At 35.7% G+C, this 20,243-nt stretch overlaps 1 protein-coding gene across 17 annotated transcripts in view; it reads left to right on the forward strand.

Moving 5' to 3' along the window:
* The window catches only part of TFDP2 (transcription factor Dp-2), a 182,297-nt gene that overhangs the window by 140,358 nt on the left and 21,696 nt on the right, over positions 1-20,243 (forward strand). For 9 of the 17 annotated variants that reach the window (XM_056807240.1, XM_056807243.1, XM_056807241.1 and 6 more), the window contains 4 exons: positions 6,186-6,348; positions 9,386-9,532; positions 12,623-12,682; positions 19,908-19,976. In XM_056807240.1, coding sequence (XP_056663218.1) covers positions 6,186-6,348; positions 9,386-9,532; positions 12,623-12,682; positions 19,908-19,976 — 439 coding nt within the window. Of the gene's footprint in view, positions 1-1,076; positions 1,096-1,126; positions 1,338-1,939; positions 2,048-6,185; positions 6,349-9,385; positions 9,533-12,622; positions 12,683-19,907; positions 19,977-20,243 lie in introns of those variants that run through there. The other 8 variants (XM_056807242.1, XM_056807244.1, XM_007502108.3 and 5 more) reach the window with 5 other exon arrangements.

Raw genomic sequence — 20,243 nt, forward strand, 5'->3', positions numbered from 1 at the left:
TCTTGATTCTTTTCCATTTTTCTACTCTATTGCTTGCTTGTGGTACCTCCCCCATTAAGTAATAAGTGCCTGCCTCTCACATAATAGGGACTTGATAAATGTTTTTTGAGTAATAGCTAATGACTATATTACTTTTTTGCACTGTCTCATTTATTATTAAAGAATTATGAAAGAATATTGAGATTTGGGTCATCTAGCTAGAGCTATATAAATATGTTACACATATTACCATTTTTATAATCTGTTGACCAATGAGTCATCTTTCTTTTCTATTTAACCAAGTTGGAAATCATCCATAGACACTACATATAACAACTTCTGTTTGGTTTTCCTAAAAATTTTATATTGTAATTGTGAATGTTTTGTATTCCCTACTAAATTATATTCTAAGGACTTTAAGTGCAGAGATGATATCTTATTTAATCATTGTGTACTCACTAGCACCTTCTAGGCACAATGAACATGCAAGACAAAATATTTAAAAATTAAATTGAATTTATCATTGCATCTTTTGTACAGAAATTTTTGTGTAATAGGGTTCATAGTATCAACAAGGAATTTTAATGTGTTAGCTGAGAAATGAAGATAAAATAGAGGCTAAGTGACATATTTGCAGAAGTACCATTGTGTAATGGAAGTAACATTGGATAGATCCCAAAACCTGGGTTTTCAGTGACTAGTTGTGATCACCTGCTTGGGCCTTAATTTCCTATTTTGTCTAATGTAGTGGTTAGATTGTCTCTAAAGTCACTTTCACCTCAATGTTTTGTGACTATAAATTATATTTAAAAAATTAATTACAATAATGTCTGTTATAGCAATTTTCTGCTTGTAGAAAAGGTCTTTAGATTTGCCCAGAATTTAAGCCTTGTTGGTGTAGAAGTGACAGAGAGAGAAAGGGGTTTAAGTAGTGAAAAGATTGATTTTACAGAGGTCGGTCTGGCCACATGCTAGGAACTTCATGACCCAAGATTCTAGAGTCTGGAGAGAGGATTTGAAGGGAACACCAACCAACTGAAGGGCTTCCTGTTCCTTGGAGCCGAGAGGAGAGGAGGTAGCTGAGCTCTGCTGATCCTGGCGATACCAAATCTAACAGTGAGGTTGAAGGGAAACCTTTGGACTTTCTTGCGAGTACCTTTTCTCATCAAAGAAGATTTTGTATAATATCCAACCTGATAAAGACCTCGTTGTCAAGAGGCAGTTGTGGTGTGAGACCTGAGCCAAGCTCAGGGCCTGGCCCAGCTAGGTTGAACTCAGTCATTTAGGGTTCATCCCTGTTCCATCTTAAAAGACTATTACCTCTTGAAAAACCACCTGGGAGGATTTTATAGAGTCAGGTAGAGTCAGAGAGGGTTTGGGAAATTGGCCAGAGATAGGAAGGGCTTAGAAAGCATCAAGAAAAATGAAGATTTTCCCATGTGGGGAATATAGAGGGAGAGGGAAGTAAGAATTCATAGTGTTAGGGAAAACCTCGTTCCTTAAATCCTCCCTTCCTAACCTTGTGTTTTGTTTATAATAAATCCTTTACTTTTATACCTACAACTTGGAGGTTGTAGGCCTGGTTGTGCACTAGTCCCAGTAGGTAAGGCCATTGGCCTTATTTCACTGAGGGGCACTGAGGTATTCCATCCATTTCAGCGTGCCCTATTGTTTCAGCCTGGAATTTAAATTGCTTAGAAGTTAATTTAATTTTCTACTCCCCTTCCATTCCAGCCTTATCTCATCTACATGCTCTACACAGTGTGCACCAGCCAGTGTCTGACTATACCATGTAGTTTAGCCAAGCCTAGACTGGACACATGTTCCCTTCTCAGTGTCTTTGCCCACCCTGCTCCTTGGACTTGAGACACATCCCTTGAAACCCCTTTCCCTCCCCCCCTCCCTCCTTACTTGAGCTTGCTGATCATCACTTTTCTAATGCATTAATACCCTACATTAGGGTTATGTGCGTTTCTTCTCTACTGTACTGTAAGTTCCATGAGCACAGCAACTCTATCTTGTCTACGTTTTATACTGCTTCTATCCTGTCACAGAGGACTCTGCAAGAGTAAGTCTTTAATAAATGTTGACTGAATGAACAGACCTACATAGCTCTGGACTTGCATTTATTGAATTTTTACATCTCTGGGTTACCATTTGAATCATCTTTTGTAATATATATGAGATACTTTCACAATTTAATCACATAAATTACTTATTCACCTATTCTCAAATTGTAAAGAACCATAATTCTACCCAGGAAAATTTTTTCATTCCAAATTTTCTTCTAATTTTTACTTTTGAATTTTGGATCAGTCTTTAAATCATCATGGTATTTAAGGGGAAATTGATGGTTCATTTCTTCAGTATAAAAAGTTCTTAAAGTATTGTCCAATTCTAAATTTGGTATTAAAAAATACAACTTTTATGCTTTCCAGAAATCTGTATTTTTAGAACAAGACATTTAGAATTGTGGTAAGCTATCAACTCCTTGAGGTTTTTGTGGATGGTCTCCTCAATTCTGGTCAGTTCAACATAGCAAAAGGAACTGTAGCTGCTGACACATAGGACCAAGATAGCAAATTGTATAGAAAGTGACTGCAGAAAGTGCCTTTTATTTAATGTCATTGCTATTCTTAAGTTGCCTAAATGAGATTATGATTTTATATTGGTTGTAAAATACAGCACAAACATAGTGAATAAATGTAATTTTGCAATTTACTACAGTAAATCTATGTTCACTTAAAAATTCCTATATTATAAGGCATAAAGTTTCAGTTAAGACTAGTATTTCAAAATGAATAACCCTCTTTATGGCTTTGCAATCATTAGCTTGTTCTGTTGCTGAATTGATACTAAGACAAGTTAGAATGGACAGACTGCCTTATGCATTTAAATACAGCTTTAGTAGTTGGGAATTCTTAACAATCTTACCATATTTGGGACCAAGTTGAAGAGAAAGCTATATTTCAGTGTTTCTTATTAAGAAGCAGATGTATAAATGCCTTGTAACCAAAGTCTCCTCTTTCAGTCCTAAGTGCTTTTCATTGCACCACAATGCATTTATCCCCAAATGGATCCTTTGATAGACTAATTTTGTTTGTTCTTTAGCAAGTCTTAATCTCTCTGGCCTTAGTTTTCCTTTAGCATAGTACTAATAAGTGCTTTATAAGCATTTAAAAAAAATAATGACATTTAGAATTGTTGGCAGTGCTTTATCCAAATAAAGTATTGGATACATTATAATGTAAATAGCCACACGAGTGACAATCATTCCTTCTGAAGTATAAAAAAAGATGAAAATGATTTTATCTTTTATGTTTATTTTTCATCGCTTTAGCCAGTTTTATAGATATGATTTTATATAATTCTGAAGTGTTCTCTCTAGATGAAGACCTTTGTGGTAGCTCACAACATTTTTACTATTATATTTTGTGATAAGGGACAGCAAGTCAACATTTCATAGTAAAATTTCTTTCTTAACGATGCATCTGTCTTTCAGAACAATATTTTCCAAGGAATTGAAGTAACATTCAGCTTCCTAATGTCATTTTTTTTTACCTAGTGACCAGAAAGAACTCTAGAACTGAATTATTGTAATATCTAAGTGCTATAGTTTGCCACTTGACAGCTGTTGCACTGTTTGTATCTCATTGTAGTAATATGTGTATCAAGATGTTTAATTAATTTTAAAGACTATAAAATGGGAGATTTTTGAATAGCACAAGTCATTTCAGTTTAAAAATAGCCCTGCTATCTGACAGAACACTAAAAATGTTGCATTTTGAGACTAGTATACCTAATTATCCATACTTATAGATAAACTTGGTCAAGTAATTCAAGAATTTCATTTTAGTGTACAGTTGGGAAAAGCCCTAAAAATATTTAAGAATTATTTAGTAACAAAATAAACTCAATACATTATTTCTCTTGTTAACCTCTTTGAGAGAGATGGTAATAGTGGGAAAATAGATAAATCATATCTAGTCTATCTTTGAATAGTCAAGAATTTGACTATTCACATAATAAACCACTGTGCAAGGATACTTTTAAAAAAAATAAGCCCATAGATCATAAATTTACCTATGATTTTCCTTTTATCTTGCATAAGTAAGGATCATTTCACTCATTGTCTTTATTTCTAGTATCTAATATCATGCTTGGCACATTAATAGTAAATAAAAAAATAGTAAATAAATGCAGATTGATTGGTTGCAGATATGAATATACATCAGTATCTGTATATGTATGTATTAATGAATAGTCTAAATCTGTAAAAATGTTCTCATAGCTAGTCTTCCCCATCCTGTGACAGTAGAGGAGACAGGGAGCCCTTTTCTTGGCCTTCATACCCTCCTGTAGCATTTTCCTCTTTATGAGCTAACTGACAAAACTGGCTAATTAGAATCTTAGAAGGTAAATAAGGGTCCCAAAGAGACGGTGGTTTCTGACCTACGCTGATGTTTTTAAGGAGGAGTCATAACCTGCAGTATATAGATAGGAACCTTGGTTTCCTTATTCGATACTATTAGCTGCCTCTTGCTGTTTTACCTATGTCAGCTCTATGAAAGGTAGACTCAGTATTAAGTGGAAGGAAACCCGCGTTCTGGCTCGCTTTCCTGCAGGAATAATCTGAATTTTTTAGATGAGTCAAATAAGACAACTAAAGATAGCCAGAAAGAGTTTAAATGATGAGCTCACATAATGGAGTTAAAAGATCAGCAATATTTACATCCCGGTCCTCCTAATAAGTATTAGCTGAATTTGTAAGCTGGGTAAATTCAATTCAACAGACATTCATTAAGACCCTCCCATGTACAAAACATTGTGCTTGACTATCTTTTAGCTTTTTCACGTTAAGCCTAGTTTATTGATAGTTGTTGTTTAAATGGCTCAAGTAGCCACATATGAAAATATCATCAAATTTGTGTACTGCAGGTTGGACACTATTATGGCTCTGTAGAAAATCAGTTTTTGGCCAGAGCTGATAGTATTCTTACTCTGGTACCATGTTCACATCTTCAGACACGTGCTAGATTCTTTAAAATTCAGTCTTTGCTTCTTTGGACCATTTATTTAAAAAGAACACATTTGAGTAATAACTTTACAATTTATGGTAAAAGTCTGGCTGTGTTTTGGCAGTGCTTTTTCTGATTTTGATACAGATATGTATAGTTTTCTTCAGTTATTATCATTTTGTAGAACTGTTCTAATCCAGAAAACAACCAGTGCTATCTTCTGTGTCTATATTTTCTTATTTGAAGGAATTATTGCTTTCTGCCTTTAATCAAGTGAAAAAAATGTGAAACGCTTTTGCCAACTTTAAAGCACAAATTGTTAATAACATAGTTAAAGAACAATGTTAACTATCATTTAATTGAAATAAATATTCTTGGAAATATAACAGGTATTAAATGAATACTTGTTGATTAATTGAAATACTTGTTGTCTTTGAATGACTGACAAGTGATGGGCAGACCTATCACTGATGATACTCAGTAAAGTCACAGTTATTACTATTTCATTATCTTGAAAAGAAAAAAACCAGGATTGGGAAATGCTGCTGCCCTGTTGCATTTCTCAAGGAAAAAAAATGTAATTGCCAAGAGAGTAAGATTCAGGAGACAAATAGGCCAATTCTCATTTTTAATGTCATAATTTTGTTTTTAATTTTAACTTTTCAGTATACTGCATTTGTTCTTTTAAAAATTAGTATTTTCCTTATATTTGTTCATTTTATTCCAAAATTAGTAAAATTATTGAAATAATGTTGTTGAGCTGTTTCACAACTAGATTTCACAAAGTTTTTTGAAGATGAAAGTATCCTTGATCAAATCTTAAAGGCCAAGTAACTTAAGCCAAACGAAACCCTAGACAGAACATGAGAACTTTTGTCATCTCTTTTAAAGTTAAATTATATATATATGTATATTATATAATTAAATAATAATAATGGTACTTTTAATTACCACATTCAAAACAAAAAATCTTTATATTTTGAAACTGACTAAATTGAAAGAAAAATTTCTAGAAGTAGATAAATTGGATTTAAAAGAGAAATTTTTCTGTTATTCCATGATAGGTTTCAGAGTGATATCAATAAGATTATATTATAATAAAACTGAATAGATTTCTCCAAAATGAAAATCCTTTATTTTTTTGCCCAGCATGATGGGTTTCTTTAAAAAATATTTTTTTCTTTATAGTAAAAGAAGCAAAAAAGGAGATAAAAATGGGAAAGGCTTAAGACATTTTTCAATGAAAGTATGTGAAAAAGTTCAACGCAAAGGAACAACTTCGTATAATGAAGTGGCTGATGAGCTGGTATCAGAGTTTACCAATTCAAATAATCATTTGGCAACAGATTCAGTAAGTAAATCACAAACTTGACATTGAATATGGTTGCTTTAGAAACAATATTACCTCTTTTAAATTATATCAAATTTAGAGCGATCAGAAATAATTGAGAAAGCTAGTTTTATTTTCCTTAATTTCAGTATTCTATATAGATTTTTAAAATAATTTATAAAATTTAGTTTTCATTTTGAAATCAACGTGTCTTTAATTTTTCATTCAAAAATTTAGAAAGCCAAAAAGGTACTTATGAACAGTTTCTGTGTGTGGAAGTAATGAATGTTAACACTGGATCCCTGATCACAAACATTGATATATGTCTCCTGTTATAACCCACTAATTTTTAGAGTCTTCCTCTTCTTCCTGAGCCCTTTGAATCTTAACCCTTGGATAGTGTCTACTGTGAGATGTAAAAGGTTTACCAACATTCTTCAGGGAGACAGATGGCAAGAAAGGAATATCTTTAGGGAAAATGGAAGCAGTGGAAACCCAAAAAGTTATGAACATGGAGATCTTGATGCCACAAGAAAGGTTCCAACTATGAAGAGCTACATGCATGCGTGCTCACATCCATGTATACATCCATCTACACACACACACACACACACACACACACACACACACACACACGCATCAGTGAGATGTTGGTATTGAGCAGCTGAATATTCATTTTCCAGAGTAGCACTTTGTTCTCTTCCCCACTCTCAAACACTAATGTAGAGGGCTTATTTTTTGTTTATCACAGATTCTGTTAACAACAAATGTCTTTTGGCAGAACTGGATAAGTTGCTCTATGAGAATTTGAAGTATTCCTGGTTTTTAGATTAGAAATTTTTTTTAGAAACTATGAAAAAAAATTAAAGAACTAGGGTATATATTTGTCTAGCAATCATGAGCAAACCCCAAGCACAAATTAACAATAATTGAACACAAGTTCAAATATTTCTTCACCTACTGCCAGAGCTTGCTCTCTTTAACCTCAGATTTTCTTTTTAACCTTTACCTTCCATCTTAGAATCAGTACTTTGTATTGGTTCAAAGGTAGAAGAGTGGTCAGGGCTAGGCAATGGGGGTTAAATGACTTGTCCAGGGTCACCCAACTAGGCTGTGTCTGAGGTCAGATTTAAACCCAGGACCTCCCATTTCTGAGCCTGACTCTCAATCCACTGAACTAATTAGTTGCTCCCTAACCATAGAACTTTGAAAATTATTCTAAGATCTTTTTAAGAGCCACAGAATTTATGTAAAAACATCTTTTTAAACCATACAATTGAGGTGTGTATGTAGTATATGCATGCACGTTATTAAAGAATATTTTAAATGAATTTTTAAACAGTTTCTGAATTAATCATCAATTGTTTTCTTAGAATGTTAAATACATTTATAGTAATATGAATAACAGTACTAGGATTTATGTTTGAGGCATAGCATCATTAAAGGTAATCTTTTAAAAAGTCTAATGATAGTTTATAGTAATATCAAATGATGAACAAAGGAAAAATTGCTCTTTAGATGTGTGATAAATTGAGAAGCTATCAGCATAAATTGAAAACCAAGGTTTTTTTAAAAAGTTTTGACATTAATTTGATGAGTGAATTGGCACAAATTTCATAAGCATTCCCAAGGCGTGCCACTGCTCATGTTGGTCACATGGGTATGGAGAGAACTGTGATTAATCCTATCACTAGCTTGGACTGCTGTTAGAAGGGCGACCTGAGTATGCAAAGAACGGAGACCTGTCTTGTACCATTAACCACCCATACCTGGCCACAGGGCTGGGTTCTGACTCACAGGCTGAGCAGTTCATCTGTGATGAAAAGAATTTGAATCTTGTGGAAGTTATATTTAGTTAATATTAAATGAATAGATTGGTTTTTTTAAGTAATTGTGTACTACTGCCAATACATACATTTTTTATAAACATATTATACTTAAAAGTATTGATTAGCCTATATCTGCAAGGCTGAGTAAAATTGTTATGTGGGTTTGGAGTAAATGAAAACGTATGCATGTTACTAGATAGAATACATTAGACGTGTGTACACATCACCCATGCCATGTAGCGATACACACATGTATATATATATGTGTGTGTGGGGGGGCATATGAATGTGAATATATACGTGTACCTAAATGTGTATATATGTGTGCACACTTCATAGTCTCAAATTTGCCAGTTGCTTGGAACCCATTTAATAAAAAATGTTTGGTGACTAGCCACTTTGACAAAAATACTTTCAAACTCTATTCTTCTATACTCCTAGAAAGACAAACTTGTGACAAGATCTATTCATTTAATATTTACTAAAATTCTAACTTCTTCAAGTGCCCAAAGAGTGGATTGCTCATTAACTAGATTTCAGTATCTTTTGTTTTTGTAGCTCCTTTACTTTTGAATGCATTTCTCCCCCTTCTAGTCATTGAATAACCTCTAGTAACAAACATTCAGTAGAAAAGGGGGGGGGGTGAGTTCAGTTAAATCAACCCCTACATGCAGCACCTCTGACAACATATATCATATTCTACACTCACCTCCGAAAGAGAGGACAGAGGTATCTCTGGGGACAAACTGAGCTGTTTGGTACCTTAGTGATCAATTTCAGTTCTGTTCTATTTACATGGTTATAGATCTCACATATAATATTTTTTCCTGGTTCTGCTTGCTTCATTCTATATCAGTTCATAGAAATCAAATCGTCTATGCTTCTGTAAATTCTTCATATATGTTTTTTCTTAGCATAATAATATTTCAGTGCATTGATGTATCACGGTTTGTTCAGGTGGTTCCCAGTTAATAGGTACATAAAAAGTGTTGCTCTGAATGTTTGCTCTATATTAGACAATCCTCCCTTTTATCCCATTATTTTTGCCTTTTCAATTTTCACAAATAAAAATGCTTCATGGTTTTATCTCAGTTCTGTGAAGCTTTATTGTTTTCCATTGTAAATTTTCACAGATTCCTTTCCCTTTTGCCAGTGTCATATTGTTTTGTCACCAAAAATACAAATTCTACCTTCATTTAAACTTCCTGGCTCAATGAAATCTTTTTTAGCAGGCTTATGATCAGAAGAACATTAGGCGAAGAGTTTATGATGCCCTCAATGTGCTAATGGCAATGAACATAATTTCAAAGGAAAAAAAAGAAATAAAATGGATTGGGCTTCCTACAAACTCAGCTCAAGAATGTCAAAACTTAGAGGTAAGAGCAAGAATATTTTTTCAGTCATTTCATTTTATATTCTCTTATTTGGGAAAGATTAATTGTCATCTAATTTTAAAATATATTTTTTTAATTTTCTTCATATTTTGTATAATTTTCAGATATTTAGAAATTATTTATATTGAATTTTGAAATCTGTAAGAAATACCAGCTGATTTTTTTATTTTCATTGAATTTTTTTTTAGATACTAAGGAAATGAGTTATGGTTGAATAAATATTATTCATTTGTAAATTGGAGAAAATAGCATTTTCCTCACAGGGTTCTTGTGAGGATAAAGTAAAATGCTTTGAATACTTAAAGAACTATATACATGATAGCTGTTATTATTGTTAATTTGCTACCATAAATTTTTGTTAAAAAAAAAAAAGACATTTAGAAATCAGACAATTGACATTTCTTAAGCACTTACTATGTTCCAGTCATTGTGTTAGGTGCTGGAGATAAAAATACCATAAATGGAAGAAATCCTTATTCACAACAAGGTTATAATTTGAATGGGGAAGAAAATGAAAATACAAACATATGTGGGGAATAGAGAATAAATGCAAATGAATACAAAGTAATTAAAAACAAAGTGGTTTAAAAGGTAGGAATATATTAGTTGAGGGAATCAGGAAGCATTTAATATATGAGGTGGTACTTGAACTGAATCTTGGAAAAAAGAGGATTCTACAAGAAGAGGATGAGTACAGGGGAGAGAGGTTTAAAATAGAACATTCTAAAATAATAGCAATGTAATCTAAAAGTTAGTAATTTTGAGAATATCTTGAAGTATTTCTGGTTTCTTTTTAGCAGTATTTTTAAAATTCTGAAATTAATGAATACTGCCCCCCAAAATCAGTATTTCCATATATGATGTAGAAAAGAAAATGTAAATGTCATATGTAGAATTGTGAATTTTAGTATGTATAACTTGCTTTTTTAAAGTCAATTTATTACTTTCAAAATTGTTCTACTCATCTGTGTTTTATTCTGAACTTCCCTCTATTCTATTCCCTCTGTGCATTTTTAAAAGCTGCTTTTAGTGACCCTCTTTCTTATTTTTTTCTTTTTTGGCAAAACTATTGCTATCTCCCCATCTCTCTCCTAATTCCTCTTCCAAATGAAATAAAGAAAAACAGTTCTCTAACAAATATATATAACAAAAAACAAGTCCAACACCTACACATTTTTCCAGGTCCAAAAATGTATGTTTCATTCTGTACCTTGGGTTCATCACATCTATCACTGGAGGCGAGTCACATGCTTTATCATCAGTTCTCGAGTCTTGATTGGTCATTGCACGCATCAGAATTCTTTCAAAGTTGTTTTTCTCTTCAATTATTTTGTAAATTGTGTATACATATACATATACATATATATATATATATATATATATATATATATATAGAGAGAGAGAGAGAGAGAGAGAGAGAGAGAGAGAGAGATTTCTAGTTTACCTTTCTGTGAGTCAGTTCCATACAAGGCTTCTCCAATTTCTCTGAAACTATCCCATTCATCATTTCTTTTAGCTCAGTATCAGGGTTTTCATATACAATAAACTGTTGAGCCATTACCAGTTTATGGTTCTTGACTACAAAAAAAAAAATAGCTGCTATGAAAAAAATAATTTGTTTTCTACAAAAGGGTCCTTTCTTTCTTTGATCTCTTTGCAGTATGTATAGTTTAGCAACTTTGGTCATAGTTCCAAATCATTTTCCAGAATGACTGGACAAATTAACAGCTCTGCAATCAGTGTACCAATATGCCCATCTCCTGCAGCTCCTCCAAGAACTGTCATTTTCTTTTCTTTTTTTTTCACCTTTGCCAATCTGATCATATGAAGTATTAGAAATGTTTTAATTTTCATTTATCTAATTATTCATGATTTGCAGGATTTTTTAATGTAGCTGTTAATAGCTTGGATTTCTTCTTTTGAAAACTGCCTTTTCGTATCTTTTGACTATCTATTAAGGAATGGGTTATATTGATATAAGTTAGCTGTATCTCAATACTTTATCTCTTCTTGGAAATGGAAACTTTTTCAAAGAAATTTGTCACAGATTTTCTCCCCAGGGTAACTTAAGTGCATTAATTTTATTTGTACAAAACCTTATCAGTTTTCTGTAATAAAAATTGCCCATTTTATCTTCTATAATTTTCTTTTGTTTATGAATTCTTTTCCATCTATAATTACAAAAAATATTTTTCTTTGTTCTTCTAATTTGTTCACAATATGAAATTTTATATTTAGGTCTTTCATCCATTTGTAGCATATAGCATGTGTGTGTAGCAAGTTTAGATATATGGTGTGAAGTGTTGGTTGACCTAGGTCTAATTTCTGCCACACTACTTTCTAGTTTTCCCATAACTTTTTTTTTACTAGTGAGTCTTTGTTCCCATAGTTGTGGTCTTTGGGTTTATTGAATACTATTTCACTATGATCATTTCATTTTGTAGTGTACTTGATCTGTTTTACAGATCAATTTTTCAATTTTTTTAGCCAATTCCAAAAAAGTTTTTAAAAAATCATTACTGCTTTGTAGTATGGTTTGAAATCTGTTAGGATTCCTTCCTTCGCATTTAAAAAAATTACCTCCCCTAAAAGTATTAACTCTTTTGTTTTTCTAGTTCTCTAAAGTAATCCTTAGGTAGTTTGAGATACATATACATATGTAAACATACATACATATAAATATACATGTATTTGTAGATAGATAGATAGAATTAAATAAGCAAATTTAGGTAGTATTGACATTTTATTATATTGGTACAGCCTATCCATGAACAGTCCACTTATTTGGTCAGTTTTTATTTTTGTCAAGAGTGTTTTGTACTTGTATTAATGTAGTTTCTTAGTGTGTTTTGGTAGATGTACTCCTAAATACTTTATAAAAATCTGTAGTTATTTTAAATAACTCTATTTTTTCCTGTTAGATTTTGCTAGTAATAATATATATTATGAATTTTATATATAAATGTGTGTGTGTATATATGTATATAAACTTGAAGACTTCCTGTGATTTTGTTGTTCAGTTGTTTGTCATCTCCATTTCTTTGTGAACCCCCCCCTTTTTTTTTTGCAAAGGTGCTGGAGTGGAAACTGAGGCAAACAGGGTTAAGTGATTTAACCACAGTCACCCAGCTAGTAAGTACGAGGGTAGATATGAAGTAGGAAAAATGAGTCTTCCTGACTATTCCCCTGGAACACTATACACTGTGTCATCCCCCTTTAAAAATTTAAAACACTTACCTTTGGTCTCAGAATTGATATTAAGTATAAACTCCAAGGCAAAAGAGCAATAAGGGATAGGCAATTGGAGTTAAGTGACTTGTATAGGGTTATGAACCCAGGACCTTCCTTCAGGCCGTATGCTCTATCTACTGAGCCTCTTAACTGCCCTTTTGATAGATTTCTTGTTATAGGGGACTCTCTGCTTCCTGAAGGAACTGATTCCATTCTCGGGAGAGCTTTAATTTCTAGTTAAATTTTCTATGTGTTAAGATAAAATAATGTGCTTCTAATTTCTTCTTAATTTTGTCTTCTGAAACCAACCAGAATAAATTCAGTCTCTCTCTTCCCATGAAAATCCTTCAAATATTTGAAGATAAAAATCATATCCCCTTCTAAGTTTTCTGTAGGTTTTTCAAGAGTTCCTTCAGTTTAGAAGTTTGGAACTTTATGATAATTTCCCCAGCCTATAGGGATCTTTTTAGATTTTCGGTATAGTTGTCCAACTTATTACCTATACTTCACAATTTTATTTCTTCTCAGATTTAATAAACTTGCCATCCTTGCCTTCATCCATGTCCATGGTTGAAATGTAGAATGGAACAAGGCTATAAACAGATCCCTGTGGCGTCCTGGCAGAAGTCTCTCCTCCTTGCCTGGCCTACAGTAGCTGAACATCTGTTAATCCACACTCATTAGGTCCAGCCATTTAGTCAGTTTTGAATCCATCTCATTGTACTATCATCCAGATTGATCTTCTCCATGTTTTCTGCTATATTTTTAAAAATTAGATTTTATTTTCAGATCTCCATTCTTTCACCGTGTTGCTTTGAGAAATTTTACCAGGTACTTCATTGAAATAATAATAACAGCAAGAATAATATAATTAACATTATGTGTCACTTTCAATGTTTACAAAGCACTTTACAAAATATTGTCTCATTTTATGCTCGCATTGACCCTGGGGGATAGTAAGGGGTAAATTTAGGGTCTTGACTAATATAGTATCCTTATGGTCACCAGGGATTAATTCAAATCCCAAATAAAATACTCAAGTCAGTTTGGAAATTTTATGGTGGTTAAATTAATATAGAGGGAAGGAATTAAGAAGAAGAGAGAGGGAAAAGGGTATATGATTTCTCCTGCCTAGCCTGAGCCAAGGGGAGTTCAGAGACCTTCCAGCCACGAGGCCTCCTCTGATTTGAGGGGCCTCCTAGGAGGATGGCATTTTTAGGAAGGTAAAGGCAAAAAAAAGGAATCAGCCTAAACTCCGAGAGAGCTCAGAGAAGATGCCTCACCTGACCTACAATATTAAGCTTCTCCCAGTTACTTTATCAAGGATGCTCACTGCCAAACCCAGACAATACCTGCAACCACGCCAAGATGCTCAGCATGCTGCCACCAGCCACCTCTCTGCCACAAGAGCCAGAGCCACCTCTCCATGAAAAGAGGCCAGAGAGAGGAAGTGATGCAAAATATATAGACCGTTTTTACATCACTTCCTGCGTCTCACATGTACCAATGGTAGCTTATGCTTGACTTAGGACAGCCCAGGGGTCTGTCAGTTGTTTTTGATTTGTTGTTTGCTAGCACATGTCTGTCATAGGCCATCCCTCTCAACACTTAATCCTTAAGTAGGGGTGTAGACATTCCTATTTTGTTAGACTAAGCAGGATGGAATAAATCTAAAATTCACAGGTAGATGTGATTATTATTCCAATTTTAGACATGATGAAACGGGCATCACCAGGTCCAGTGATTTGCCCAGATCCACACTGCTAGGAAGAGCCTGAGGCCAGATTTAAGCTCAGGTCCTCCCGAATCCCTCTAAATATGGGTACAGATAGTCCCACAGGAATGGCCCCTGTGTCCATGAGCAGGCAGAGAAGTGTTTAGTTAATGGACTTTTTTTGTTCTGGGCAAAGTCATCAAAAGTGTGTGCATCAGCTTCTGTCCTAAAAGGTGACATGGTTTTCACTACTCTTATACCAAGAAATACGTCCCATAAAAACCAATTTTTCTTACATACTGTCTTCAAATCTGAATTCATCCTATATTCCATTTGGTCTCTGTCTGTCTCTGTCTGATCAATTAAATGTAATAAATTTCCACATAAATTTTCTGAAGTTACATGATCCAAATCTGATAAAATAAAACATATTTCCATATTGTTCATTTTCATAAGAGATTCCTCATATAATACCAAAACCCTCAAAATAAAAATATAAATAAACTAGTATGAAATTCAACATTTATTTCTCTAGATAACATTCTTTGTCATAAGTTCCTCAGAATTGCCTGGATCATTGTATTACTGAGAGTAGCCAAGTCACTGTTGGTCATCGTATAATATTGCTGTTACTGTGTAAAATGTTCTCCTAGTTCTGCTTCAGTTCATGTATAGCATTTTTTGAAATCATCTTGTTTGTTGTTTCTTATAGCACAATAGTATTTCATAACCATTACATACCACAGTTTGTTCTGTCGTTCTCCAGTTGATCGACATCCCCTCAATTTCCAATTCTTTACAACAAAAAAGAGATGCTATAAATATTTTTGTACAAATAGTTTCCCCTCCACTTTTAAAATCTCTTTGGGATACATACCTAATAGTGATACTGCTGGATCAAAGGATATGGATTACCTTATAGCCCTTTAGGCATAGTTCTGCCAATGACGTGTCCTCATTTTGCCACATTCCTTCCAACATTTAACACTTTCCTTTCCTGTCATATTTATTGACTAATCTGAGAGGTGTGAGGTGCTACCCCAGTTATTTTAAAATTTGCATTTCTCTAATCAAGAATGATTTGGAATATTTTTTCATATGATTTTTGATAGCTTTGATTTCTTCATCTGAAAAATGCTTATTCATATATTTTGACTATTTGTCAGTTGGGGAATGACTTGTAAATTTGACTTAATACTCTATATATTTGAGAAATGAGACCATTATCAGAGAAATTTGTAATAAAAGTTTTTTCCCCAATTTGTTGTTTCCCTTCTAATCTTAGTTACATTGGTTTTGTTTTTAATTTAATATAATCAGTTACTCATTTTACCTCTTATAATGCTCTCTATCTATTGTTTGGTCATGAAATTCTTCCCTTCTCCATAGTCCGACAGGTAAACCATTCTGTGTTCCTCTAATTTACTTATAGCATCACCCTTTATGTCTAAATCATAAACCCAACCTGACCTTACCTTGGTATAGGGTGTGATATACTAATTGGTCTATACCTAGTTTCTGCCATATTATTTTCCATCTAGTGGGCTCTTGTCCCCAAAGCTGGGATCTTTGGGTTTATTGTACACTATCTTGCTGAGGTCATTTACCCCAAGTCTATTCCATTGATCCACCCTTCTATCTCTTAGCCAGTACCATATTGTTTTGATGACCATTGCTTTATAGTACAGTTTGAGATCTGGTACTACTAGGCTATCATCCTTCACATTTTTCATTAATTCCCTTAAAATTTTAATCTGTTGTTCTTCCAGATTAATTTTGTTATTATTTTTTCTAGTTCTTTAAAATCATTTAGTCTCTTTAGATGTTTCCCTTTCTTCCGCATCAGTATCATTTAGATTGTGCCATAACCATTTTTTGCTTAAATTTTCCATTTTTCTTGAATAGGAGAATTTCAGCTTCCATTTTAGTCCTATTGGATCATATTTGTCTTGGCTGAACTTTTTTAAACTCATTCCCATAAAAAGCTGAAATTCTCCTATGCACAATTAAAATGTAAGACATCTATTCATTCTTACTATGCACCCACCCCTTTTAACCAATTTTAAAATCTTTACTTTCTGAGTATCCATTTCAAGGCTGAAGAGCAAGTGGTGAGGGCTAGGCAATTGAGTGGGGTTGCACAGCTAGGAAATTTTGGGGCCAGATTAGACCTGAGGATCTTCTGTCTCCAGGCCTGGATCTTTATCCCCAGAGCCATTTAGCTGCCTTCTGCACTCTCTTGTTAAAATAGATGTCTACAAAAATCTTTTCAGAATGAAACTTTATCATAGCATGTCTCTTAAATTGGTTTGGGGATAGATTGACTCCAGTGGCCATAAATATTAGATGACTGGAGCTAATTATATGGCTGTGGAGGTAATTAATTGATGTTTCTCTCAGCTCATTTTCCCCAGCAAATCTAAAATAATGTGTGGCCAACCTTCTATGTCAAAAACAAGAAACTGTGACACGTGAACATTAAAAGCTCTCTTTCCTGAGCTTCTCTTGAGTTGACAGCCTGTTTCTCCAAAGACGATAACCAAAAAATCAACCCCCCCAACCCCAACTCCTTTATGAAGATTTCTCTTGTCTCCGGAGGCTTTTAAACTGACTCGTGTTGGCAAACTCAGATAATCAGTTGATTAGAAACCCTCCTCAGCTAAAAATGATTTTTTTCTATCAAAAGTGAGATTGGGAATATAACGATCAGATATTTTGATATTTAATTAGTAGTGGTAGTCTCTCAGTGACCAAGAATGACGATTGTCTTTGTGCAATTTCATCTATTGCTGTATCCTCATGTGGCTTTGGAGTCCAAAGGCTGAGGCGCACAGTTTGTGGCACACGGGGCATAGAACGCCAGTTGTTACAGGAGGTGCGGTTCTGACCTGGTGTCGGCGTTCACGCGCAGCGGCAAGACGTCGACGTCGTTCATCTTCAAAGGTGGTGGCGGCATGGTTAATGTGGATTCGCCAGCTGCTTCTGTCAGAGGCAGCGAGTTCTAGTTGCTTTGGTGTAATGCCAGCCCACTTCAAGTTGGACTTTAGCTGATCCTTGAATCTTTTCTTTGGTCGGCCTTGTTTCCTGAGTCCAGCTGACAGCTCACCATAGAATACCTGTCTTTGTATTCACTGTGGGTCCATGCGGATGACGTGTCCAGACCATCGTAGCTGGGTTTGGAGGACCAGGACTTCGATGCTGGTGGAGTTGGCTCTGTCGAGGACTTCCTGGTTGGTGATTCGGTCCTGCCATCGGATCCTCATGATTGACCGGAGGGAGCGTTGGTGGAATTGCTCCAGCTGTTTCATGTGCTTCCGGTACAGTGTCCATGTCTCACACCGTACAGGAGTGAGCTGAGGACCACTGCGTTGTACACTTTGAGCTTCGTCGCAGCGCTTACACCACTGTGTTGGAGGACTTTGGAGCGCAGCCGCCCGAGTGCCTGGCTGGCCTTTTGGATCCTGGCATTGATCTTGTGGTCTAGGGACCCGTCGCTGGCGATGGTGCTGCCCAGGTACTTGAAAGTGTTGATGTTAGAAAGCTGCATGCCTTCGATTATAATGCACAGCTGGTTTGTTGGCCTCCCTGGGGCAGGTTGGAACAGCACCTCTGTTTTGCTGAGGCTGATAGTCAGGCCAAACAGTTTTGTTGCGGTAGAGAACCTGTCCACAATGGTTTGGAGATGATTTTCTTGGTGGGCCATGAGAGCACAGTCATCTGCGAAGAGAGCTTCCAGGATGAGTCTCTCTGTTGTCTTTGTTTTTGCAGTCAGGCGGCAAAGGTCGAATAGTCAGCCATCCAGTCGGTATTTGATGTAGACGCCCAGGTCTAGATCCATCACAACATGTTGTAATACTTGGGTGAAGTATAGGTTGAATAGTACCGGAGTGAGGACACAGCCTTGTTTCACACCATTGGAGATGTTGAAGCGATCGGAAGTCTCTCCACCAGATAGGACTTCCCCTGTCATGTCAACATAAAAGAGCTGGATCAGTTTGACGAATTTTGCTAGGCGACCGAGCTTGCTGAGGATCACCCGCAATGCGTCCCTGTTCACTGTGTCTAAAGCCTTCATCAGGTCTATGAAGACAATGTAGAGACTCAGGTTCTGCTCAAGGCATTTTTCCTGCCTTTGCCTCACCGTGAAGACCATGTCGATGGTGCTGCGATCTGGTTGGAAGCCACGTTGTGATTCAGGCAGGTTCTGCTCTGAAACAGATGACAGGAGTCTGTTGAGTATAATATGGGCGAGGATCTTTCCAGCAGTGGAGAGTAGTGAGATGCCTCTGTAATTGTCACAGGCTGCTCGTGAGCCTTTGTTCTTGTATAGGGCTACGATGGAGGCATCTCTGAGTTCTGGGGGCATGTCTTCCTCTTCCCATATGCTGGTCAGCACTATGTGGAATGCCTGGAGCGCCTTTCCATTTAAGGCCTTGTACACCTCGGTTGGGATCCCGTCTTTACTGGGTGCCTTGCCTGCACTCATTTGTTTAGTGGCTTTTTGGACTTCCTCTATTGAAGGAGGGACCTCAAGTTGTTCAATGGTGCGATTTTGGGGGATCTGGTCAAGGGCACTTTGGTCGACTGAAGAGGGTCGGTTGAGAAGCTGACTGAAGTGTTCTTTCCACCTGTTGCTGATGCCTTTTTTATCTTTTATGAGAGTGTCACTGTCAGAGGATAGCAAGGGAGTGGTGGTGGGTTTTAATGGCCCATAGACAGTCTTGAGGGCACTGAAAAATTGTTTGTAGTTTTTCGCATCAGCAAAACGCTGGATTTCTTCTGCCTTTTTTCCCCACCATCGGTCTTGCATCTTCCTGATCTCACGCTGTGCCTTGGCTTGGAGAGACTTGAATTTGTCCTTTTTAGGAGCAGAGTTTGGGTTATTTTGCCACTTCATAAAGGCTTTGTTCTTTTTGATATTTAATTAGAGCAATGCAAACAAACAAATGCCTAGCACAGAATAGTCCTGGGACTCTCAGAAACGCTCTTTGGTGTAGCTTTGGAAGAGAACTAGGTTTGTGAAGGGAAGGACATGGAAGGGATCCTCCAGAAAGGAAAGGTGGACCATCTTACCTGCCTTCCACTCTTTTGGGGAAACCGAGATGAAGAGAAGCAGGTGCTGTCCATGAAGGGGGGGTTTATCACACAGAACTGGCTCTTAGATTACATGAGAGACAAGTGATATCCTCTTTCTCAATAGTTTTGCCCGTGTAGGTAACTTGGATGTCTGCTGTCACACTTTTGGAAATTTTATAATCTACTCACTGCTGAAAAATCTTAGCAGCAGCCCTAAAAGGTTGGTGGCCCTGCCCTATGCTCCTCACACTTAGCTGGGACCTGCAGGGGGGCTGAAGCGCACCCTTGTTCTTTTGACTCATTATGCTGACCTTATTTGTCATCTGTGTTTTACAGATTGAGAAGCAACGGCGAATAGAGCGTATAAAGCAGAAGAGGGCTCAGCTGCAGGAGCTGCTGCTGCAGGTATGGAGTGTGGCTTGTCTGGCGGGTGTGTGTGCATATGCACTCAGTTTCCAGGTCCTCTTTTCCTCCCTACATGCCCGTGTAGTGGGTGCAGGAGCTTAGGGACCCAGAGGCATCTCAGCCTTTTTCTTGTATAGGGATTAAATCTTAATGGTTTGACTAAAATATATGAAGATTATAAATAGTAATGGTGGTTGCTGATTCAAAGTAATATTACTCAAAGTTGGAATGACTTTAATAGCTTTTATTTACAAAAGAGGTAGAAAG

This window comes from Monodelphis domestica, chromosome 8 (genome assembly GCF_027887165.1).
Source record: "Monodelphis domestica isolate mMonDom1 chromosome 8, mMonDom1.pri, whole genome shotgun sequence".
Lineage (NCBI taxonomy): Eukaryota > Metazoa > Chordata > Mammalia > Didelphimorphia > Didelphidae > Monodelphis > Monodelphis domestica.